A 24926-nucleotide genomic window follows, 5' to 3' on the forward strand; every position below is an offset into this window, starting at 1 on the left:
GAGTTATCAACGCAGGGCATGCATGGGAAGAGCGAGTGATAAGAATTACATGTATAATTGTATATAAAATGGTATATAAACTTCTGCCGGAACTGTATATTTGTACATGCACAGTAAACAGTGAATGGAATACAGAAACCAGGGAGTCGGTATTTTACGACTCCCTGACAGAAACATCCTTGGGTGCCATACTGCTGTGTGTAAGAAGGGAACACGCACACTAGGCTGCAATGCACTCGGTACCCGAGGCCAGCTCCGTATTTCACTGGTTCTTGCTGCATACCTAGGTGCACACATGTCACTGTATACGTACAGTGCTGCCCAATGAAATCCGATCTTGTGCGGCGTCATGTGTGCGCCCTGCACCAGTTCACATCCCAGAGTTCGCAGGCCTCGGGCCACGCAGAGCCCACCACCACGTCCTTGATTTCATTTTAGCAGCACTGTAGTTTGTAGTTGTACACACCAGGTCATTTATTTATTTTTATATTATTCCAAGCAATACATGGCTGGGGTAGCCAATGACCACTTTGCGTGGCGATTGCAGGGTTTTTATAGCCAACCATGGCTAACATGGAAAAGAGTAAGAAGTCAAAAAGAAAAGGAAAAGAAGAAAGAAGCAAATATGGACTAAAATTGTGGTCTACTGGTAAAGCAAGGCGTTCTTGAATGCTGTTAAAGTAGAAAGGCCCTTTGTCTCCTGGTGCAGCTTAAGCCAATGCAAATAGCCATTGAAAAGGGGGGAGTGTAGCAATGCAGAAGAGCGGGCTAGAGGAAGGGAGAGTTGGTTCCTAGTGGAGTTATCCCGTCGGAACCAGTCAAATGGTTTTCAAAGATCCGGGGGTATTTTGGAAAGTCGAATACGATGGATAAGACAGCACATCGTCATGCATGGGAATGGGTTACCAATTTCCCATTCCTCTTTTTTGGGTAACACGTGAACAGAACCCAATGTGTGCCCATCTTCATACTATGTATATGTATTTGCCATTCTTGTCATTATATTCTCTTGGCATGCTGCATTTACGTGGTAACAAAAGTTAATCATTCTTGCAACAAAGAATGGGCAGAAACCTGACTTCAAACCTTCTTTCGAGCCAGGATATCATTTTTTTGTGGGGGGGGGGGGGGGGATTCGGACATCAATGGGAACCAAACCTTCGAACCTTCATTGCCAGCCTATGTTCTACATTGTGCATGTAAACCCGCGCTATGCTCTTCAATGTATTTCCTTGACACATTTGCCCCGTTTAGACATTCAAAACCAAGCGTCGCATTCATCAAAGTTTCTCGTCCGAACATCATTCTTGGAGATCTATAATGAACATGTGATGGACTTACTGGTAAGCAATCAGCAGGATCATCACGCATGTGAAGACTAGTCTTTGTGTGTGAAGAACTCAATACACACACACACACACACACACACACACACACACACACACACCTCAGACCTCAGACATGCCCATCGCGGAAGCGATGATAGCGAACAGCTATGTTAGACATAGCAACTTGTGCTGGGATTACACCATTCAACAGCTTGCAAGGCTGATAAATTGACCGCCACTATTTTTAGCCTGGTATCCACCACACAGCTGTTTGAAGTGACTTTTTCTGGCCAGTGAATCCCTATTTTTCATTTTTCCATTTTTTTCCTACACACACACACCACACCACATACTCCGGCATACACTGGCTGTTGGTAACCACCCAGGAGAATGAAAGAAAAGTCAGGAAGAGTCTGAGAAAGAGAAGAAAGACGTGTGTGACCATAATCGTCGGGAATCGAACCCGCAACCTATCGATTGGAAATCGCTGCACATACCACTGCACCATATGGGACACACACACACACACACACACACACACACACCTCAGACCTCAGACCTCAGACATGTCCATTGCGGAAGCGATGATAGCGAACAGCTATGTTAGACATAGCAACTTGTGCTGGGATTACACCATTCAACAGCATGCAAGGCTGATGAATTGACCGCCACTATTTTTAGCCTGGTATCCACCACACAGCTGTTTGAAGTGACTTTTTCTGGCCAGTGAATCCCTATTTTTCATTTTTCCATTTTTTTCTACACACACACACCACATACTCCGGCATACACTGGCTGTTGGTAACCACCCAGGAGAATGAAAGAAAAGTCAGGAAGAGTCCGAGAAAGAGAAGAAAGACGTGTGCGACCATAATCGTCGGGAATTGAACCCGCAACCTCTCGATTGGAAATCGACTGCACATACCACTGCACCATATGGGGGGGGGGGGGGCACACACACACACACACACACACACACACCTTGAACCTTGAACCTTGAACCTTGAATGTGCCCATTGCCGATGGCAATGATAGCGAAGGGACTATCTGCTAACTTTGCAGCACGGAGCGTTGCGCTTGAGATTCCCGGGACGACGGCAGACCTTTCCACATCATGTGACATGCGCAGCGGAAGCCAGAGTCAGGATTAGGGGGAGCGCGGGCACACACATACACACACACACACACACACACACAGGCATAACAATAGAAACAAAACTGGTAGTAGAAGTGACAGCAGAGAATGATGGTCATACTACAGGTGTTACATGTGCCAGTGAGGTTCGTTACAGGTGTTACATGTGCCAGTGAGCGGGTTCGTTTGGCAAACTGGCAACTGCTCAACACTGCACTGCACAGCTGCAGAACTTTTTTCCTCATGCCTTACACAGTAACGTTAATACATGATGAAGGTCATGTTAGTGTATATACAACGTACCTCGCACAGGTTATCTATCTGATGGCCACTCAATATGCGTGAACGTGACTAACCTTTAGCGATATGGCTACCCCCCCCCCCCCCTCTCTTGTGTGCGTGTGTGCTTATATGTGTGTGTGTGTGGGGGGGGGGGGGAGCGCACATGTTTGTTTGTGTGTTCGTATGTGTATGTATGTGTATGTGCACAACTGCACATGCATAATTATTATCCATGTTGATGCAGGAGCCTGCACGTAGCAATCTCAAAGTCCGTGAGACACCGTCTCGAGGCATGTACGTGGAGGGACTCTCGGAGAAAGTTGTTCGATCTCCGTCCGACGTCCTACTTCAGCTGCAGAAAGGCTCCAATGTGAGAACGACACACAGCACACGGATGAACAAGGTAAGCAGTGAAAGATGCATGGTGGGCATGACCTGCAGGCATCCAGCACATTGGGCCAACATCATGATATTATTATTATTAGTGTTGAATACGAAGCAGCAGCAGTGACAATTGAGAAGGTAGTGGAGTATAGTGATACATTTAGCAGAGATGTTCCTTTCCACGCTGTGCCTGGCTCTGCTTCTAGCACATGCGTTTCATGGACGGGTCGATTTCATGCATCCTATCATCACATGAACAAGGTCTGCCATGAACATCGCTTTTGTGATAAAAGTGTGCATGCAAGTGATAAAAGTGTGCATGCAAGACTTGCAAGTGATAACCCATCACTTTTGTAGTATATGTGTTCGTGAGTGTGCTAACCCACATGCCATTCATTCTTGTTGCGCCGCACTCTAAAGTCTTAACAGTGTTCATTTGCTGCTGCGACGGTGTCATATAAAATGAGAAATCATGAAATTGGATGTCGCACAATCAAGTTCCTGACCATGTCCTGAGCTTGAGAGTAGCTACTAGGCAATATCAAAGGATCTTTTTGCAATACATTGTCTAACTCTTTGTGGGCATCCCCTCGTTGCTGTGCAGGTGAGCAGTCGCAGCCATGCAGTCTTCACTATGATAGTAGAGCAAGCAAAGTCACTTGGAGCCGGCAAGGGGAATGACGTAACTATCGGGAAACTGCGCCTTGTGGACCTGGCTGGATCAGAGAGGTGAGTGTAGCCACATCTGTAGCCTTACCTGCTTATGTTCCAATACATCACTGGCCATGATGAGCTTCTATCATTACCTGAAAGGTACTTTCACTTTTTTTTTTAATTTCCTTGGAGACTTGGAGTTACAATGCTTGTTTTCAGTCAATATGCAGTGTTGCACAAAGAGGGTCCATTGAAAGCTCCAATTCTTTGTGTACTTTTAGGCATTTCTGAACAGTGGTGCATCTCATCATGTGCTAATGTCATTTCTTGTTTCTAGATTTGAATCCGATGCCAAAGGCAGGCACATTGAGGAAACGAAGAATATCAACACATCGCTGTACACGTTTGGTAAAGTTATCCTGGAATTGACCACACCGTCGTCCAAGTACATTCCTTACCGTGACTCCAAGCTAACACGGATTCTTCAGGACAGGTGAGGCGGCTAACAGCTGGGTTGGAACTTGGAATCGTTTGTCTACCATTGGTGTGTGCTTCATAGGGGCAAGGGACGTGAGGGCATGTTTCGGGTGAAATTGCTAGAGTAGTGTGAGCTCTTCTTGTCCAACCTGCGGCATCATGCATGCAAACTCATTGTGATAAGCCCATCGCGCAATGCAAAATATGGAAGGTATGAGTAATGCATGTGAGTACACTGGGATCAGGAATGCACTGTTCAACACCCCCAGAGTCAACCATACCCAGGTGGCTGTGTGGGACTGTGGGGTGTTTCTGGCACAAATTACGCCATTGCGCTATGGGCGTATTGGCTTTGTCGTGTGGGTGTGTGTGTGACTGTTCATCACAGCTTGGGTGGCAACTGCAAGACGACCATGATCAGCACGATCAGCCCAATGACAACCAGCTACTCGGAGTCACTCAACACACTCAAGTTTGCACAAAGGTACTGGCAAATGTATGGGGTCTATAGTTCGTACTGTAACGTTAAGAGCGGCCTTAACTTTAAAAAACAATAACAAGAGGACCAAAAAAGTGTTTTACTCCGAGTTTCACGCACTAAGCGATCAGCAGAAAACAGTGATCATGGCATATACAGTCAGACCTCGCTTATCTGGATCCCTCACCATCCAGAAGAGAATCACTGGTTACCAATTTACACTGCGGCATACGTTACGCACGCAACATAACCGGACCTCGCGATCCGCATACCGGTCCATGGTTTTGTGTACAACCTGGTTCAAATGTGCACGCAAAGCTTTGTCGTATCCGGTTGCTGGTGGTGGCTTTTCAGAAGCTAGAATCAAGGAGTCGTACAAACAAATGGGGTCGGTCCGGCTCCTTGACCTACACACCGGTGTTTGTTTACAATCATGGCAGTTTACCAGGCTGTATTGTCAGTTGTACTACTTCAATGAACTGCGCTCTTCTTGTACCATACTGTGTCACTTGCTATATGCTAGAGCAAAGCTTGTGAAGAACATGGCCAGCGTCAACAAGGACACCGCTCACCAGGCCATGATCTCAAACTATGAAAAGGAGATACAGCGGCTACGCCAGGAGCTGGACAGCACGAAATCGTGAGTCATGACCCGGGCTGTGTTCAGACTTGAACAGCCCAGCAATGTGCTTTCACTGCCTGGCCATTGATGTTGGGATGTTTGAGTGTTGGAACGTGCACTCAGATGATGAGTATCTAGTAATAGTATCCCTTTCCTCAAGTTGGGATTTCTACTGCACAAAGTAGAAAGCACTGAATCAGTTCATCGGACTCTGCTAAATCTTAGAGTTTATAATACTATGAGTTAGAAGGTCTTGCCCGGTATCCTGGCAGCTCTGACTGGTTTTGTCTTGAATTTCGTCTGTTTTGTCTTACTCTTGTTCATACCACAGTACGAACATGGTTGACCGAGGTGAAGTCCTGCAGCTTGAGAAAGAGCACCAGCAGGCCCAAGAAGAGAAGGTGGGACATTAAAGATGTGCATGGCCCTTGGTTTTGCGAACTCGAGTGGAAATGAGTTTTACGGTAGTGTGTGTATGTGTGTGTGCATGTGTGTATCAAAAATAGGGAATCACTGGCCATTAAGTTCGCTTCAATCAGTGCCGGTTGCAATGCCAGTCTTAAATAGCAGTGGGTCATCATCGCAAGCTGTGTGTGTGTGTGTGTGTGTGTGTGTGTGTGTGTGTGTGTGTGTGTGTGTGTGTGTGTGCGTGTGTGTGTGAGTGTGAGTGTGTGTGTGAGTATGTGTGTGAGTGTGTGTGTATTTCTGGGAACGGCGTGGCCCGATAGGGTAGCTGTACATAGTAGTAGTAGTAGTAGTAGTAGTAGTAGTAGTAGTAGTAGTAGTAGTAGTAGTAGTAGTAGTAGTAGTAGTAGTAGTAGTAGTGTGTCACTGTGTGTATGTGTGTATGTATGTGTCTCTTTCTGGTTTGAGCCGTCATCACTGTGACCGTGCGAAACGGATGTCACGTGCAGCCAGGAACAACTGCCGTCATGAATGCGAGCATTGCGAAAGACGGTTCTCAAGGCCACAGGACTTGCAACGCCATGCCAAATATTGTTAACTTTGCGATTTCTCTCTCTTCTCTTCTCTCTTCTTGTCGTTGTCTCCCGCTTCTGGGAGCGGCGTGGCCCGATAGGGTAGCTGTACATAATAGTAGTAGTAGTAGTAGTAGTAGTAGTAGTAGTAGTAGTAGTAGTAGTAGTAGTAGTAGTAGTAGTAGTAGTAGTAGTAGTAGTAGTAGTAGTAGTAGTAGTAGTAGTAGTAGTAGTAGTAGTAGTAGTAGTAGTAGTAGTAGTAGTAGTAGTAGTAGTGCCCTGCGCATCTTCTGGCCCGTCTCGACGCCGCCATTACGGACAAGCTGCTGCCAGCGCTCAGCGGCCATTCGTGTTCGGACGAGTCGGCACTGAGAAAGTTGCTATCGCTACCAGCGCGGTTTGGTGGCATGGCAATCCCTGTGCCCTCGGTGGAGGCCGAGAAAGAGTTTTCTGCATCCAGACAGATTGTGGCTCCTGTGGCGGCCTGCATAAGACCACCAGAACATCCAACAAGCACCAACGAAACTACTCAAACAGACCAGCTGAACGAGGCAATAGCCCTCAGCCGGCAGGAGGCCGGGCGTATTCGCAGAGAGAAAGCTGCCCAAGCCACGGGTCTCGTTAGCGAATTGCGCCCGGATTTGACAGCAACACAGGCGCTGTTGGTGGAGAATGCCGCGGAAAAGGGCGTATCATCTTGGGTAACGGCGGAACCATCGTCCCAAATGCAGATGGTGCTGAACAAATCGGATTTCCGAGATGCGTTCTGCATCCGCTACGGCCTGCAGCCTGACGGACTCCCCCTGACTTGTGTATGTGGTGCTGCAAACACAATAGACCATGCGATGATGTGTCCGGCAGGGGGCTACCCCATGGCACGCCACAATGAGATCCGGGACTTGTTGGCTGACGTGATGCGTGAGGCGGTCCGGGATGTGGAGGTAGAACCGCCTCTACTACCATATGATGGTGAGCGGCTCCAAGGGAGGACAGCCAACCGCTCGGCAGGTGCCCGCCTGGACATCCGGGCTTGTGGCTTCTGGACGAGACAGCAAGATGCCTTTTTCGACATCCGGGTTACACACCCAAAGGCAAGCTTGCTGTCGCGTCAGGAAGTCATCAGCCAGCTCCGAACGCATGAACGGATGAAGAAGCGCCAGTACGGAGAGCGGGTGACAGCAGTTGACAGAGGTACGTTTACACCGCTAGTTTTTTCTACCTCGGGCATGATTGGCAGAGAATGTTCAATGGCACTGAAGACACTGGCATGCCTGATTGCTGAGAAGAACGTCGACCTACACGTATCGGTTATCATGGGTCAGCTCCGTTGTAAGCTGTCAGTCTGCCTTATGCGATGGGCAGTCACCTGTTTGCGTGGTTCAAGATCGTCATACCGCCGCAACAGGATGAATTTCACGACGATGTGCAGGTTGCGGGCAGCCTGAGCGTGATAGTACCTGACAGACATTTGCCCAACATTGCCCCATGATAATGAATTCTTGAGTTTTTGGACATTGTATTGCATTGCTGCTCCATCTAAATGGCTGTATTTGTGTTTCACATCTCCATTTCAAGTTTCCTAATAAAGATTGTGTCAAGTAGTAGTAGTAGTAGTAGTAGTAGTAGTAGTAGTATGTATGTGTGTGCGTATATGTGTGTATGTGTGTGTATGTGTGTGTGTGTGTGTGTGTGTGTGTGTGTGTGTGTGTTTGCACCTGCATGTATGTGCACGGCTCCTGTTTTAGGATGCGGCTGTGCGTCGACTTAAGCAGCAACAGAAGGAGATCAACCAGGCTGAGTCCGACAAACGTGCATACTTGCAGAAGATCTCAGACCTGGAACAACAGGTACTAAATGTAGTACTACAACGTTTACAATCCTACTGAATCTTTCTTTTGGAATGCTAGCCCAAACTGTAGGAAACCTTGCTGAAGTCTCTATCTTTTCAGTCAGACTTTGTGCGCGTGCACGATGTTGTGCCAAGACTTTGAAGTCCACACAATAGTTTATCAGCTGTGCTATGACTTACATGCACAAGCAAGGAGACATCTGCTAAATGCTCGTGCTTTCTGCAACTGTCAAACATCATGTGTGCAGACCTTTTCATCCGATCCGATTGCATGTTGTGAACCCCTAAACCAGGATTTCTGAATTTCGATGGAAAGGACATTTAAGTTAAGTGCTATCATGCTCAGCTTACATGTGCACTTTAGCCTGACACTGTAGGCGTGCTTTGCATCCTGGGCCGTCGCTTTTCATTGCAGGTTCTTCAAGGTGGAACCAGCATAGAGGAAACACCAGAGTTTCAAGAAGCAGTGCGAAAGGTGAGCTGCGGCACAGTGCCAAAACCATGACCAGAAAAGAGCCTCGGAGAAACATAGTGAAAACACTTCTTCTTCAAGTATTTCATTTATCATTGTGCAGTTGTACTGGACTTACTCCCTCCTCCAGCCAAAGGCAGTGAAGTGGAAAGCAAGAAGAGGATGAGAACTGTACAAAATAGTGGTGGCGATGTGAACTGACCAGAAATCAATTAGTCCCATATGCAGTTTTCATAACTACATAGTGGCAGATCAGACCGCACCAATGATTAGATATATAATCACTAGTAGCCACTTTCCAATCTCCCATAGCCGCTGTGTGTGTGTGTGCTTACTTGAAGCTCCGTCCTCTTGGGTGTTGACACCACTCTTTGGGGTAGATGAACCCCCTCTATCACTGCCGAATTATGGTCTGAATAAGTCCCTTACTTCACTCTTCCCTGAATACCTTGTACTTTATACTCTGGTGTTCCGAATCAAATGACAGGAGCACCAGAGGCTGCAAGTGGAGGCCCGGGAGAAGATGATGAAACTGGACCTGGAACGACGGAGGTAATGTGCAGGAGTCTGAGCTGCTTATGATATCATGACTGATGGAGTTTTTCACACCGTACATCCATCTATGGTGCAGCAGTGACACGACCCATGCAAAAGAATCGCCTCAGTCTCTGCATTCCAATGAGGAGATTCGGTGTCCAAACAGTAGTTTGATGTGCCAGATGGCCACCTTGGGTGGAGCAATGTTGTCACGTGACTAGTGGAGGAGTAGCTCACTGTACAGCAGTGATCCTAGCCCAGTGTGATTCCAGGCTAGTTCCCGCACTCGCACAGCATCACTGCGGGAAACTACTGACTGACCCTCATCTCAGTACTGCATGTACTGCATGTACAAGTATGCTTGTTTCTCTGTATCGCCGCCGGGTCACCTTGTGTTCACTGTGTGCGGCTATTGTTTAGGCTGGAGAAGGAGAAGGAAGAGTTTGAGCAGCAAAAGAAACTGTTGGCAACCCAGAACGTCAGGTCTGCACCAGATGGCGGCAGGGTAAGCATCACGGTGTGGTTAATGCACACCCTGCAGGCCCAGAGCCAGCTCCTCAGGGGCGGCTACGATCCCAAGTCGGCTGCAGGACCGATTATTTCCCCATGTCCAATTTCTAAATCCAGGGAGGATACATCTCTGTTTCTCTAGCTCTATGCATCATATCTGTTCATTTCAGCTGCACATTCCTCCATCAGCAGAAATGCAGCTAGCGCAGTAGACCTCACTGGACAAGAAGAACAGTTTAGGAGAGAGAGACTCGAGCGAGTAGTGCAGGAGGATAGCGGCTTATCACTAGTACTTGCAGATATCAATTGCACACTGAGCAGCCCATGGACGCTGAAATTGGTAAACAACTGGTATGGCTATGGCCGCCCCAGCCGTACCAGTGGTGCCAGCCCTGTACGGTAGCATCATGTATTTAGTCACCACCAGTATCTGCCTTAGAAATTTGACCAAAAGATGATGAACTTGATTTTGTGGCCTCTATTTCAATGTCAACTCTTTAGAAATCTCTCTATATGTAGATGTACTTGAGTGTCTTTGTTGTCTGCTGTATTCAGGAGTGCGTAAGCTCTGCGGTATTTTATGCGATTTTCCCATGCAGTCGGATGAGGAAGACACAATGGAGTCTGCCAGTGGACGCTGGCACTCAAAGTCCCGTTTTGCAAAGCCGTCCATGCTTCGCAGCCCATCACCAGAGAGTGTGCACAGTCAGTACTAGTCATGTTGCTGCCGCATGCTATCTGTGTTCTGCTTTGGGAGTGCCATAATAATACCATCGCCGAGATGCGACCATGCATGCTGGTTTTCTTATGCTACAGCTAGATGAACTGACTAAGTCAGAATACCACTGGGCCATCGGACGAGTGGCCTTTAAAAGTCTTGACACAAGTGGCATTTCATTCCACAGTTTTGTTCGTTTGGTTTTTGTCCGGCAACTTGGGATATTTGGGCCAGAGTCACAGACTAAGCATAGTCTCATTCAATGCATTGTGATTTTTTCTCTCTCATCCCCCCACAGTGTATCCAGCAGGTGGGCGCATGGTAGTTGGTGCTTCAACTACATCATCATCCAGTCTCCGTTCAACTGGTGAGCTGGCGCTCCTTGAATCGCATTACCGTAATCTATAATTGGTCCCCGGCATACACTGTCAGTTTCTTGAGCCTTCAAATGTGCATGGAGCTCAGGTCTTCCTCGGACTCTGTGTTTATACACTCGAAAGTTGCAAATCCTGCACCTACATATAGGGATGTGCACCAGCTTGGAGAAAGATGAATTCCTGTGCGAAGCTGCCCCAGCTTTGACTAGTCCTCTTGGGATAGATGAAAAGGAAATTGTGTTACTTGATAGCCCTCTTGGCCTGGCAAAATCTGGTGAGATGGGAGTTACAATCAGCAGTGTGGAGAATTGCCTCCTTATCCAAATATCACACGACACTGTCTGAATCCTTTCATCTCAGTCTCACATCCGCATCACAGAGTTTTTATAGTTTCCATAATCTGTCGTGGGGTCCTTTAGCTAGTACCATTGACGTTCCCGCTGCACCCCAATGACTAAATTATGCGTACACATTGTCCTGCATGTTTTCCCAATGTGTTGCTCTATCCCTAGTGAGTGATATGCTAGATGGTGGCCCGTCAATGGACAGCCTTCGCTATGACAGGTGCAGTATGAATAGTGCTCTGAAGTGTTGTAGTCTGTTATCTTGTGTTCTACTGTACTGGAAATAGTACAGGCTATGGGTATCTGAGCCTTGTTTTATTCAAAGCCCCACATTAAGTGAATAATAGCAAGAAAGTACGAGAGATGAGCTAGAGAGAAAAGGGAAACCAAGGAGGAGTCCAGGTTGAAAAGGAAAGATAAGAACATTGAAAGGATCGGTCACGCAACACGGTGCAGGCCATGGATATGCCATACCAGCTATTGGGCTGCTGGGGACCACAGCATACTGGAACTGATTCGGGTGAAGTGGTGAAACCATTGCTGTGTTCTAACACAATGCATGTCCATTGTAAGTGTGGAACATACTGGAACATACTGGAGCATACTGGAACATACTGGAACATACTGTAACATAGCTGCAGTCAGTCCCATAGTACATCATACTGGAATGCCACGGTCTGAGGCCATCCAGGGTCATGTGCTGCTGCTGCTGCTGCTACTAACCCTGATATGACTGTGTACAATCATGGACATACTAGTACTGTAAGTCCAATCCAACTGATCATCCGCCCATCAATGCCAACAAGTGACTGAACTAACCTGTCACGGTATAACTGAAGTGTATGAGTATAGTGTGGTGACACAGCCCATTGTCCATTGTCTGAGTGAAAAAAGCAGGAGATGGTCGGGGTTGTACCTACTTCTGCAGATATAACACATCTGCACACTTTTTAAAAGCAGTGCATGATGCTTTGCATGTACAACGTAGCTATGTGGACCATTACAGCCATACACCATTACAGCCATACACCATTACAGCCATACACCATTACAGCCATACACCATTACAGCCATACACCATTACAGCCATACACCATTACAGCCATACACCATTACAGCCATACACCATTACAGCCATACACCATTACAGCCATACACCATTACAGCCATACACCATTACAGCCATACACCATTACAGCCATACACCATTACAGCCATACACCATTACAGCCATACACCATTACAGCCATACACCATTACAGCCATACACCATTACAGCCATACACCATTACAGCCATACACCATTACAGCCATACACCATTACAGCCATACACCATTACAGCCATACACCATTACAGCCATACACCATTACAGCCATACACCATTACAGCCATACACCATTACAGCCATACACCATTACAGCCATACACCATTACAGCCATACACCATTACAGCCATACACCGGGGAAATGATAGGAACTGATGCATGTTTTAAAAGTTACCTAGTCTTGCAATCGGTGTCAGTAACTTTCATCAATTTCTGCATAGGTTCATAGGTGCATAGGTGCATAGGTTCATCCAACCAAGGTCGGACTGTGACACTGCATGTGGATTGCTATAATAGCAAGTATTCCAAAGGAAATGTGCTCTGGATGGCAGTCGTGAGCCAGTCAAGTGTCAAGTTTGGCAAGAAGCATGCATTCCTCGTTGGAACAACCAACTTCATGAAATGTGACAATGCAGGGCCGGCGCCACTGGTACGGCCGGTACGGCCATGGCCGTAGCAACTTCCCAAAAAGTCGGTCCATGTGGAACGTGCAAAACCGGGGAGAAAAAGTTTCGATGTATGATTTTGTACAGGGAGTCGCCCAGAGTGTAGGATTTGCCGTCTAAATTCCACAAATTTTCTGGGGGGAACCCCAGACCCCCCTTAAAGATGGCCCTTCGGCCGCACCGCTCTGCAGAAGCTGCCTCCGGCCCTGCAATGGTGATATAACTGAGGTAACAATGTTCAGTGTGTGGCTGTTTGGTTCCACTGCAGATCTCAGGGTGCATCTCTCAACTACACCACTCCACTGCAAGCTGATCAGCAATACCGGCACCAGAGCCGAATGGTCATGGGCAGTCCAGGTGAGCTTCCTGTGACTTGCTTGCAGCTGTTTATCACTACCCACCTGACTACTGTCTCTTTCTCTCTCTCTCTCTCTCTCATGTCCGTTCTAGAGATATCCAATTGGTTGTCGTCGACTGGAGGTGACCCTAATTCTCAGGTGAGGGAGGCACCATGGCATGAACAACATGCTGATGATGATGATTAAATGTATCCACTAGGAGACTTTCACGTCAGAAGCCGAATACAGTTCTACTTTAAGAAGTAGAACTGCATTTGGCCTCTAGCCATCACCAACATTTACTTGAATGTGGATAATCTTCACTTAACAGTGTGACCGACTAGGTGACCTGCTATTGGTGAAAGGGAGGTGGGCACTGATAATAGTTTATTTTAGATGATCATAGTGCATGCATGCATGTGTGTGTGTGAATCCTTACATGGTGTGCAGGTTCAGTGGACTGCGGAGCTGCTTGAGTATGCACATGCACTGAGCCACCCAGCCACCGGTATACCAACACAGGTAAATTGAAAGAATTATCACCTAGACATTCACCTAAAGGCATTCATGGTCTGTTGTGCAAGAGTGGGATTGCTCAATACTTGAAATCCACTGCACTAGAAACATGCGGCTAGAGAATTGGTCTTTTCAACATAAGCCGGTTGCAGGTTTGACTCCCCGCTTGAGCAAAGGTTCTTTCCAACCCCAGGAAACCCAATTAGGATTGTGCACCTGCTATTGGTCGGGGTTGGGGGATTGGGGGGGGGGGGGAGGCAAAGCAGCAACGAGGAAGAGGGATGAACACTGCTGGCCCGACCATACTGGGATTATCAAACAAGAGATCTCCAGCACCTGCTGTCCCATTGCCCGGTATTGGCTACCTCTCCACCACTACATCACGTACTAGACAGGGGTATTGGAAGGTATGTTAAGGGGGTGCAGTCCGCGATCTGGAGTAGAATTTACTCGTGCGAGAGAGAGGGGGGGGGGCTCCACTGAAAGTTTTTGAAATTTAGATTCTAAATAGATGCATATTATTGATTGATTCGTGAGGCATATGTGACAAAGAGTGGTGCAGTCAATACCATTGTGCATGAAGCGTGTCCGACACCCTGCCACGGTATGATGTAGAGTGCTATCATCCACTGCCTTAGCGTTACTGTATCTACCAGTGCACCACTTGTACTTGTGAGAAGAACTTTCAGTTATCGCAACTTGATTTACCCGTGTGTCGATGGTTGCCTTTGCAGAATCACCCGCTTGGAGTACGCGTCTTTTCCAGTAAGTTTGATCGGTTTGAGGAGTTGATGTTCAAGCCTATGTCTCTTCCACCATTGCATTGATAGACTTGCTGTAACATTCCAAGCCTGAATGGCTGCTCTGTATCATGCTAGTATATAACCTCATCATCAATATTCCACATACGTGTAGCTTACTGCTTGTTTGAACACCGTCTGCTGTGCTGTGCGGTCCGATCAGGTGAGAATGCGACTCGCTGGTTTCTGACCAACATGGAGGGAATTCTAAACCTACCAGCTGCGCAGGTTAGCAGCCCTGAATAGCTATGTTCATGAAGCATGGGATTGTACCGAGACACAATAACCGGAATACGTTATGCAACACAATTCATGCTCACATTTCTTTTGAATCATAGTACAGCGATACACCAGTGCAATAGGTAGAAAGTATTCACGAAGGTGGACTCACCCTTCTTAACTCTAGTTTCGAGCTTGGAATCAACTCATGTGATGGTTGTACTTGCTGCAGTGCATGGCCGTAATACTAACTCACATGCCTCGCTGATTGGCAATGGCGGATGGAACTTAGCTGCTTGCTTTACCGGCATGCCTGAATGATTCTTCTTAAGACTGCAGTTCTGATTACAGAATCATACCAAGCACATGCTTTTCCACTGCCCTCTCTCTCTTGCTATGCTTTCATACTGCTCCAGAGCGTTGGCCAGAGGCTCATCAGCCTTGGGATCATTCACAGCATTTCAGGTGCGGATATCTAGAATTCAACTCAGTATCACTGTTTGTGTGTATGTGTGTGTGTGTGTGTGTGTGTGTGTGTGTGTGTGTGTGTGTGTGTGTGTGTGTGTGTGTGTGTGTGTGTGTGTGTGTGTGTGTGTGAGAGAGAGAGAGAGAGAGAGAGAGAGAGAGAGAGATAGAGAGAGAGAGAGAGAGAGAGAGAGAGAGAGAGAGAGAGAGAGAGAGAGAGAGAGAGAGAGAGAGAGAGAGAGAGAGAGAGAGGGAGGGAGAGAGAGAAAATCAAAGAGTTGTCCGTTATTATGCATGATGTGTATCGGTGGATCTGGGTGGACCAGATCCAGTTTCGGAGTAAGCCGCGGGCTGACAATGTCCCTAGCGGCCATAGTACTGCAACAAGCGGGTATTACAACCATGTGCTCTACCGTTCTGATTCATTCTGCAGCCACGCCCGAGTTTACAGTGTCCGCGAGTGAGTTGTACTACTTTGCTGAGCAAGCTGAACATCCACAAGTGCGAAGGCGGAGGTGAGGTTTTTTTATAATTCTGAGCAACCATTTCCCGGTTGTCTGTTGTGACATACCCCAACAAACTATATATTTCCAGGGCGCTTTATAACAGCAGGTTAAACAGTGCCTGATGATCTCGCAACGTCTTCCTCTCCGTTATATACGCAAGTACAGGCCGTACCTTTGGCCTCAAACAACTGATTGGGTTGCACTGATTACACTAATTAGCTAGTCTGGTCACTCTGACTGTATAGACGGTGATCTTCAGAACTATATGCTGTAAAGAATAGACTTTTCTTTCCTTCTATTTTTTAGTCACTGAGGGAACACCAAGCTGCATATCGGTAGGCCTGTGTCAATGGATGGGCAGGTTGCTCCTCTTTCCACAGTCTTTGCTGGCTGCTGACTTCTGAAATAGGCTTACCTGCTTCTACTTCACTCTATTCACAATAACGTTACATGTATGTCATACATGCGTGTGTGAAGTGTGGAGCCACATTTCCAATTCAGTCTGGGTGTGTTCTTTAGTGGTGAACAGCACTATGTACTTCACCGGCCTTCTTCTGCCTGTGTGTACTTGTACAACAGCACAGTTCCCTATTTTTGTTCTGCATGCAGGGGCACTCTTCAGCCTTCCCGGGGCATGCCTCAGTGAGTACAGAAAACTCTCTCGATCCTCAGTACTGTATTCTTGCAGGGACATGCTGATTACACAGATTTATGTTGCAAGCGACCCGTATTTTCGGCTGGGCTGTTCATCAGACCAAAGGAGCTGGGAAGAATTTTCCTGAGTGCGACCAGACGCCGGTGCTAGAGTCTCGGTCTCGCAACCATCTGAACCGTATGTGGTCAAGCCCTGGTTCGGACTATCCTCCAGTTTGTCATTAACTATCAAACAATGCTTGCACCGTACCTGTAACGTGTAGCCAATAAGTGCAAGCCAACCTGCTGTACACAGCTGCATAATTAGTTGACCAGTCGGCACTGCTGGAGTGGATGTATGGAAACTCTGTCTCAGACAAATAGCCAGGCTCCTTCTCTGTGTATGTTGTATGGATGCAGGCGCCCAATACCACTGGACACATCTGCCTCTAATCTCAGCTTGATCTCAACTACCAGTAGCAGGTAAGGAATCATGTAACAACCTTTTTCCGCATGGCAGCACCATGCAGCATGGCCTATTCCTCTCAGATGGTGTAACCCTGAAGTAGTGGTACGATACAACAGTCACTTGTACCGGACATTTGCATGTTGGTACCTCCTATAGTTAGCAGCACAAATTGGCCTTGCAACGTTTGGGAACAGAAGGTAGAGATGATACATATACCAAGTGTTTCAAGTTCCAGATGCCTTGCTTGTGTACAGTATATCATGCCTTGCTTGTGTACAGTACATGCACAAAGTGCTGCCGTGGTTTCCAGGCATAGTTTGAATGAACTCTGCGTGTTCCCGTTCCTCATTTTTGTTTCTCCAGAAGGTCATTTGATCGCCAGCCATCTGCATCCAGCCGGCGGAGTGCACACAGGTACAGTTTCATTAAATTTGATATGCATGGGTGATAGCTTCAAGAAGAAGTTTATATGTATTGCCGTTGATGATGGACGTGGCAAGCCCGGCATGCCATGTCACGAAAGCAATCGAACATCCTACCAATATTTCCATCCAGACCCAGTCCCTCCATGCACACTATCCTAAGTAGCTTACATCCTGGCATGTGTACATGGGTTCATGCAGCTCTTTTAAAATGAAGGTTTAAAAGTGGATTCCATACATGCACATGAGTAGAGAGAAATGGATCTGCCGTATTGAGTGTTTTAGAAGAAACTAGAGCAAATCGGGGTGTTGAGGGGATGTCTCAAATTGCTCCAGGGTGCCACTAAAGCATACACTATGGCGTGAAAGAACACATGATTTGATAATGTGCTTGAGAAGAATGGTTACAGTATATGCCTGTGTCAAATTGAACTCATGCCACTTCACATGTGTGACTTTCTAAAACAGCTTTGCTGAAACGATAGCATCGTCCGGCAGCAATGACTCCAATGCAAGTCTGGAGCTGGTCTTTGAGGAGCTAAGGTGGTCTGACTATGGCCGATCTCCTATTCACACGGCAGCAGCTCTGGGTAAGGAATGTCTGAGACCATGGTGATGCTCAGGGTTGTATTGCCAGTATTCTCTTGAACTGTTCTGTGTTCCTTCCTGCTACCCAGAATTGAAATATTGCTGCTAAGTACAGTAGATCAGAGCAGGAACGAGTACAATAGTAGGTGTAAACGTTGACTGAAAAATAATACACTTGTTGGTCATCAAGCAGCCAGTCATAAGGAATAGCTAGAATGAATGATGTGAGAAATAGCAGGGCCGAAGTGATTTGATAACAAGTAGGGTAAGGTGTGAAGGAAGTGTGAAAAGGAAATGTATCACTCTTACAGTAGGTCCAGACTGGACCGTGTCACGGTATGCCTGCGTGTTCATCTCTGCACAGCAATGATGTATGTGATGTGACTGGTCTCTGAATGCATACATGTACAGGTGATCGACCTGCCCTCACCAGACACATCAAAGAGCTATCAGCAAACAGTTTAGACTCAAGCAACCGAACACCGTTGATGTATGCTGCTGCTTCCAACCAAGTTAAGGTACTTTGACTACAACTACCCATCATAATAATTATGAGGGTCTATTCTGCCCCTGTATGTGTGTGTAGGGGGGGGGGGGGTTCTGTATCATGCCCATGTCTTCGGCGATTGGTCTGATTAAAGTTGATTAGTCATCATGGGTTATGCCTTTAGAGCACATGATCTGGATGGGATCAAGCCGACTACGTGCGTGGACGTTTGTTCTTACCTTATTGGATGTGTTGCATTGTGCTTTGAACAGATCAGTCAGCTATTACTGCATGCTCGAGCAGACCAGACCCTTGCAGCTGATGACAAGATGACACCGTTGCTTGTTGCAGCAAAGTTTGGCCACGACTCTGTTCTGAAATACCTGCTAAAGTGAGTTGTTCCCAGTAACCGTTTACAGTATACGCAGCATGCATCTCTTGACGCATGGCAAGAACTTGCTGTGCATCACCGGGGGGGGGGGGGGGGGGCTTAAACAGCACTGAATGGTGATGTCAACAGTGGCCCGGGTACAGTCTTTTTTTCTTTTTCAAAGGGGCATGAGGTGTTAGATGCCTCTTGTTTCAATAAGCTCGACACAGAGAGGGCGATGCTCACCTTCCCTTCCCGGTCCATCAACTGTGTGCCCTCCCCTGCCGAAGTCAAGTACCCAATCCCAGCTGAGTCTCCTGGGGGTGGAAGTTTATGTCTTGTCAAACTTGGAATCAAACCTGCAACCTCTTTATTTGGAAGGCCGGCGCTCTAATCATTCTTACAACCACGTACAACGACACATAAGTTATAACGTTTTACTTTGCCTGCTTTTTATTGGTACAGGCATTACCGAGCCAGTAGTTTGGCCACTGATATGGAGGGAAAGACTGTACTACATCACTGTGCAGTGCACTCCAACACTCGGTAAGTACCGAGTACTTATCTATCTCTCTCTCTCTCACTCTCTCTCTCTCTCACTCTTTCTTTCTGTAATGAACCCGATCGTCATTCTGCAGAATATCAAGTATGCAGGGTACTGCCTTAGTAGAGTTTCACATACTAAAAAGTAAAACCAACCATCCAAAATATTTGCTCTTATCTCTGCTACTCCATAATGCGTTTTGTTGTACGTGAGGCAAGATTATCTCCTAAAAACTACCAGCCAAATGTAACACACAGGAATCCTAAATGCTAGAAGCAAATACGTCAAGTAGTTAAAATGATGGTAGGTGGCTTCCTTGCACTCTAACCCTTTCCTGACATTTGTTCACAGCTGCTTGGAGAGTGCCCTGGGCAACTCTCTTGTTCAGCGCTCCATCAATGATCGGGACCAGAGCTTTCAAACACCGCTGCATTGTGCAGTTGCTGCAGGGAATGTGCGTAGCATATCTTCTCTATTGACAGCAAAGGTCAGTCAACGCTGCAAAGTACTACAACTAATGCACACTGCAGATTCATCTCATCAATTTTAATAGCTCATACTAACTGACGTCTGTGCCTTGAAGATCATTGCCTGAATAGTTAGGGTAGCCCCTTGCACTCTAATGTCTTCCCCCCCCCCCCACCCTCTGTCTGTCTGCCTGCATGTATGTCTGTCTCTGTTTCTGTCTGTCTGTGTGTGTGTGTGTGTGTGTCTCTCTCTCTCTCTTTATAAATGTAACTTACTCTCTCTCTCTCTCTCTCTCTCTCTCTCTCTCTCTCTCTCTCTCTCTCTCTCTCTCTCTCTCTCTCTCTCGCACACATGCTGGCTCACGTGTGCATACCGTAGTTCCGCGCATATCAGCCCATGGGCCTATATCCGGATATAAGCCCACCTCCGTTTATAGGCCCATGGGCTAATATACAGACCCAAACACCGTAGTACAGCATGTCAGTGCAGACTACATTACCAGTACCGGTACCTATGGTAGGCGGACAACCGCGGACGGACTTGTACTTTTTCGCGTGCCAGATGCCTTCAAAATTCGAATATAGGCCCAGGGCTAAAAAACGAACCATTATTACTGATTTATTTTCCCGGAAAATGCATTATTTCATATATTAGCCCATGGGCTTATATGCGCGGAACTACGGTATGTATGGTGTAAGTAAGGTGTGTGTATGGTGTACCATACATATGCGTCCTAATCTGTTTCAGTTATCCTGATACTCAAATGTAACGTATGTGCTTGTGTGATCTCTTCCTCTAGGCTGATCCTGGCATTGGTGATGACAGGGAGCTAACACCGCTGCACTATGCAGTGAGGGGACAGCAGCAGGCTGGTGTGGAAGCAATCCTGAAGCACTGGGTAAGACGGGTCGGTTGAGTTGCTCCCAGTACATCGGCACACGTCGTCCCTACATCCCTTATGTTTTGTCTTTTTCCTTACCGGTATTTCTTTTTGTTCTCCACATGTTTTCCAGTAGGGCTGTGTTAATAGTAAACAGAGAAATAAAAAGGTATACATGTGCTATGCAAGCAGCATTGTACATCATGTGTGCACAATGACATCATGGGTGCACAATGACATCATGTGTGCACAATGACAGGCATCTAGGATCAACTGGTGGGCTTTCATAGTACTTGTAGTTACCCCAGTTGGTTATTACAGTTACATGCGTCCTTCTTGTAAGTTTGCTTGACAAGCCTATCGATCCGAATGTTTTAGCCTGCCAACATGGTGTCAGTGAGTTATAGAATGAGTGTATGGGATATTCCAGTAGTCTTGTGAACCATCCTTGCTGTGCCGGAATCTCTGCTTTACAGCAAGGCCACCTGGGTTTTGAAGACGTTGATGGGCGGACACCGCTGCAGCTAGCTTGCAGCACGAATGCAGAAAGCATTGCTGCTTTGCTACTGGACTCCAATCGGTAAGCCCGGCTCAATGATGAGGTCAATGACCGCCAGGCTGAATGCAGTACATGTAGCCTGTAAATGTGCATGGAACCACATATGGGTATTTCTCCCACATATGGGTATTTCTCCCACATATGGGTATTTCTCCCACATATGGGTATTTCTCCCACGTATGGGTATTTCTCCCACATATGGGTATTTCTCCCACGTATGGGTATTTCTCCCACATATGGGTATTTCTCCCACATATGGGTATTTCTCCCACGTATGGGTATTTCTCCCACATATGGGTATTTCTCCTACATATGGGTATTTCTCCCACATATGGGTATTTCTCCCACGTATGGGTATTTCTCCCACATATGGGTATTTCTCCCACATATGGGTATTTCTCCCACATATGGGTATTTCTCCCACATATGGGTATTTCTCCCACATATGGGTATATCTCCCACATATGGGTATTTCTCCCACGTATGGGTATTTCTCCCACGTATGGGTATTTCTCCCACATATGGGTATTTCTCCCACATATGAGTGATATGGGTGTTTCTCGATGGGTGTGTACAATAAGAGAGCAGGCTGGTGTCACAGTCCAAAGCATTTTGTAGTATATTCTCAGCTTCAGTTTCCTGTGCTTTGCTTTGAAACATGACTGTGGCCGTGCACAGCTACGTTGAGGCAATCAGTCTAGTGATTTGTGAGTGCTTGGGAAGGTAATTTGCTACTTGGGCATGTTTCTGTCACCCTGTTTCTCTGTCTGCCGGTCCGTCGATGCATCCATCCATGTACCTAACCGCTGTCCCACCTCTCTGTCTCTCTGTGTGACTCTTCAATCTTCATGCGTTGCTCTCAGGTGCAACGTGAATCACCAGGATAAAGCGAAGACATCTGCACTCCACCTTGCCGTTCAGTGTGCCAATATTCCCCTAGTCCAGCTTCTTCTCTCATAGTAAGTATAGTGCCTGCGTAATCTGAACTCTTTCATACCCGTGATCACACTAATATACGATTGATAATCATAGAAACGCCCAGTGGAAGTGCCACACTGTTCCCTTTCCTTGGACAACAGAATATGGATGGCCGTCATATTATCACATAACAAGGTCGTCTCCGATCTAACCCCCCCCCCCCCCCCACACACACATGACATCATTGGTTGAAAGTTATGCGGGTTTGAATGTGGTAAAGTCTCCACTGAGTGACTCTGCACAATGTGCGGGCCAGAATGTTAGTGTAGCCCTGATCCAGAACAATCCTGGTGTGTGTGTGTGTTCAGTGTATTGCATTGCAGCTAGTTTTGCTATATGTGTGCTTGGTTACAATGTCATGGTGTTGGGCTGTCCTATTCTTGTTTCAGTGGTGCAAAGGTTGTGGTGCGGGACTACCGTGGTCGTATTCCACTGCACTATGCACAAGAACAGGTGGGTGCACTGTACATGTATGTAAGATAGAAACAGGTGTACAGAACCATTAACATTATCATACCCATAATCATGTCCGATGATGTGATTTCCATACTTCAAGTCCTCCGCACTTCTAAACTACTGGTCGGCAGTTACAAGTATTAGTATACCATTGACTACCTGTATCTCCTGGTTCAGTTAATATCTCAACACGCACACACCTATTATGACTGGTCAGCATGTGAGAAGGACAACCTCTGATAAACAATTTTTCATGGCTTGTGCTGCGTTTGCAATGTCCCTTCAGAGGAACTCTCAGATGGTCGCGCTGCTGCAGAAGCCAGCCGCCGGTGAACAGAGAAAACGTCCTGCCTAGGATTCAGGTTTCAAGCCAGCTTCTTGGCATCCACATGGCTTGTCTTAGCAGGTAGTGTGCCAGGCTGATGAGTAATTATTGGTCCTGGAACTTGAAGACAATGCAACGTCACAAGTATGTCAATTCTATAGCAATGTTGCGCAAACCTGCATAGCGTTCGTTGATCATGATGCATGTTGCTGTATAACACTGGTCATTAGTACATGACTGTAACTTTTCTCGGCTTGACTTGACTGACTTCGCCTTGATGCCAACACACTTTTAATATTATTTTAGCTTTCCATATATTCTACAATTCTCTGAAATAGCCCTCCACATCATAACTAGCATTCGACTCAGGACAATTACACAGCCAAACCCCAGAGTTGCTGTCTCAGTTTAATCCAGCAATGAGACAATGCTGATGTTTTATTTTATTTTATTGTATCGTACAGCGCACTGCATTTAGCGACAATGAATTGCTAGCCAGTTCTGCCTGCTCTATTTCTATTCTAATGTCTATGGCATACAGTGCTATGCACATAGCCATGGTGTCCCTGGAGTTTATGCTGCCACTCATGCACATCTTAGCACTAAGGCTGCTCGGCTTCTTACATCACAGTATACCTTTTAGTGCCTGAAACATTTTTGATCTTTATGGCCTGAAACCTGAATAGGGCGAATTGCGTGCCCAGCCTCAGGAGGTTTTAACATACCCGGAAATTTTGTTAGAAGCAGGGAGTCATAAAATACCGTATAGGTATTTTACGACTCCCTGGTTAGAAGCCTCCTGGATTTCATGCATATACATGTACATATACATGTGCATGCACATGTATATGTACATGTACATGTACATATACATACATGTGCATGCACATGTATATGTATATGTACATGTGCATATACATGTACATGTATATGCATGTCCTGGATTTTATGGCTATTATAATTCAAGAAACTGACACTGGCCAAAGTCCATCTCTTTTTCTCTCACTGGTCCATGTAAAACGATACGAGTAGATCATGAAGATGTGCATACACACTATTCACTCTTGACTACGATGGCGACAACGGCTGTATGCTGTTGACTGGGAGTACTGGTACACTCTAGATCTACAAGTAGTTGCTTGGTGTGTACCGGTGTACCGGTACATGCAGGTTGGAGGCAGTTTGGGCCAAAATGTTAGTGTTGTAATATTCTGACATCTGTTCATGTTCTCTGGACGTGTACATGTAGATTCGGTCTTCAGAATCATTCTCTGATAACTTCAGCAGGGCCCCGGGGTTTACTCCTATCCCAACAGGGGTCACCAGGGTTTTACCACTATTCCAGCCCGGTCGGTGTGGCTATTTTACCCTAAGTTCCAATGTTTGAACATCAAGTATCACTCCGGATATGCAGACCCCATTATTTTATTTCAGATTCATAATGCATACCTGTGCTTTTCACAGTTCGTCTACCAACAATGAGCGAAGTATATCATCGAGGAACATTACATTTTGGTGAACAGAGTAATCATGATAATGCGAATGTACAATGTACATGTGCATGTACATGTAGAGCTGCATGACTGTAGTTTACATCAACCACACCTGGGGGGCCGGGGGGGGGGGGGGGGGCGGGGGGGGGGGGGGGGCAGGGTGCCCTACAAATACAATCCTGTAAAGACAGTTATCATGGCATGGCCATAGCCATTCAAAACGTTTGTCAGATATGTGAGCGGATAGGAATGCAATATGCATGCGAATCACTCCAGAAACTCTCCAGGAACAGAGGGCCGAGAGATTCTCCGCGACCAGTCTACTATCGTACCTCCTTATTGGCCGCCGGTGAGACACCGTGGTGGAGAATTGGCGACCCCTCCAGCTATGGCTATGGCGGACGAGCTACCCTCTAAGTCTTGCAGGACACTTACCCATTTCCAATTTGAACAATTTCTGTGTTTCATCCAGGCGAGTACCTCCTGGGGCCGT

At 46.7% G+C, this 24926-nt stretch overlaps 1 protein-coding gene across 1 annotated transcript in view; it reads left to right on the forward strand.

Moving 5' to 3' along the window:
• The window catches only part of LOC135805519 (uncharacterized), a 32197-nt gene extending 8590 nt beyond the window's left edge, over window positions 1-23607 (forward strand). The window contains exons 3-36 of the mRNA XM_065319562.1: window positions 1255-1343; window positions 2990-3148; window positions 3734-3858; window positions 4121-4276; window positions 4649-4744; window positions 5262-5378; window positions 5692-5761; window positions 8083-8184; window positions 8602-8661; window positions 9146-9210; window positions 9616-9700; window positions 10305-10410; window positions 10722-10790; window positions 11313-11364; window positions 13186-13274; window positions 13368-13414; window positions 13706-13777; window positions 14506-14536; window positions 14735-14799; window positions 15207-15255; window positions 15689-15770; window positions 16371-16403; window positions 16815-16877; window positions 17227-17277; window positions 17754-17875; window positions 18285-18391; window positions 18633-18751; window positions 19196-19276; window positions 19626-19761; window positions 20542-20640; window positions 21099-21202; window positions 22045-22140; window positions 22549-22612; window positions 22902-23607. Of these exons, the coding sequence (XP_065175634.1) occupies window positions 1255-1343; window positions 2990-3148; window positions 3734-3858; window positions 4121-4276; window positions 4649-4744; window positions 5262-5378; window positions 5692-5761; window positions 8083-8184; window positions 8602-8661; window positions 9146-9210; window positions 9616-9700; window positions 10305-10410; window positions 10722-10790; window positions 11313-11364; window positions 13186-13274; window positions 13368-13414; window positions 13706-13777; window positions 14506-14536; window positions 14735-14799; window positions 15207-15255; window positions 15689-15770; window positions 16371-16403; window positions 16815-16877; window positions 17227-17277; window positions 17754-17875; window positions 18285-18391; window positions 18633-18751; window positions 19196-19276; window positions 19626-19761; window positions 20542-20640; window positions 21099-21202; window positions 22045-22140; window positions 22549-22612; window positions 22902-22970 (2930 nt within the window). The 3' untranslated portion in view covers window positions 22971-23607. The remainder of the gene's footprint in view (window positions 1-1254; window positions 1344-2989; window positions 3149-3733; window positions 3859-4120; window positions 4277-4648; window positions 4745-5261; window positions 5379-5691; window positions 5762-8082; window positions 8185-8601; window positions 8662-9145; window positions 9211-9615; window positions 9701-10304; window positions 10411-10721; window positions 10791-11312; window positions 11365-13185; window positions 13275-13367; window positions 13415-13705; window positions 13778-14505; window positions 14537-14734; window positions 14800-15206; window positions 15256-15688; window positions 15771-16370; window positions 16404-16814; window positions 16878-17226; window positions 17278-17753; window positions 17876-18284; window positions 18392-18632; window positions 18752-19195; window positions 19277-19625; window positions 19762-20541; window positions 20641-21098; window positions 21203-22044; window positions 22141-22548; window positions 22613-22901) is intronic.
• Window positions 23608-24926: the final 1319 nt, after the last annotated feature.

The sequence above is a fragment of the Sycon ciliatum genome, chromosome 1 (genome assembly GCF_964019385.1).
Source record: "Sycon ciliatum chromosome 1, ocSycCili1.1, whole genome shotgun sequence".
Taxonomy (NCBI): Eukaryota; Metazoa; Porifera; class Calcarea; order Leucosolenida; family Sycettidae; genus Sycon; species Sycon ciliatum.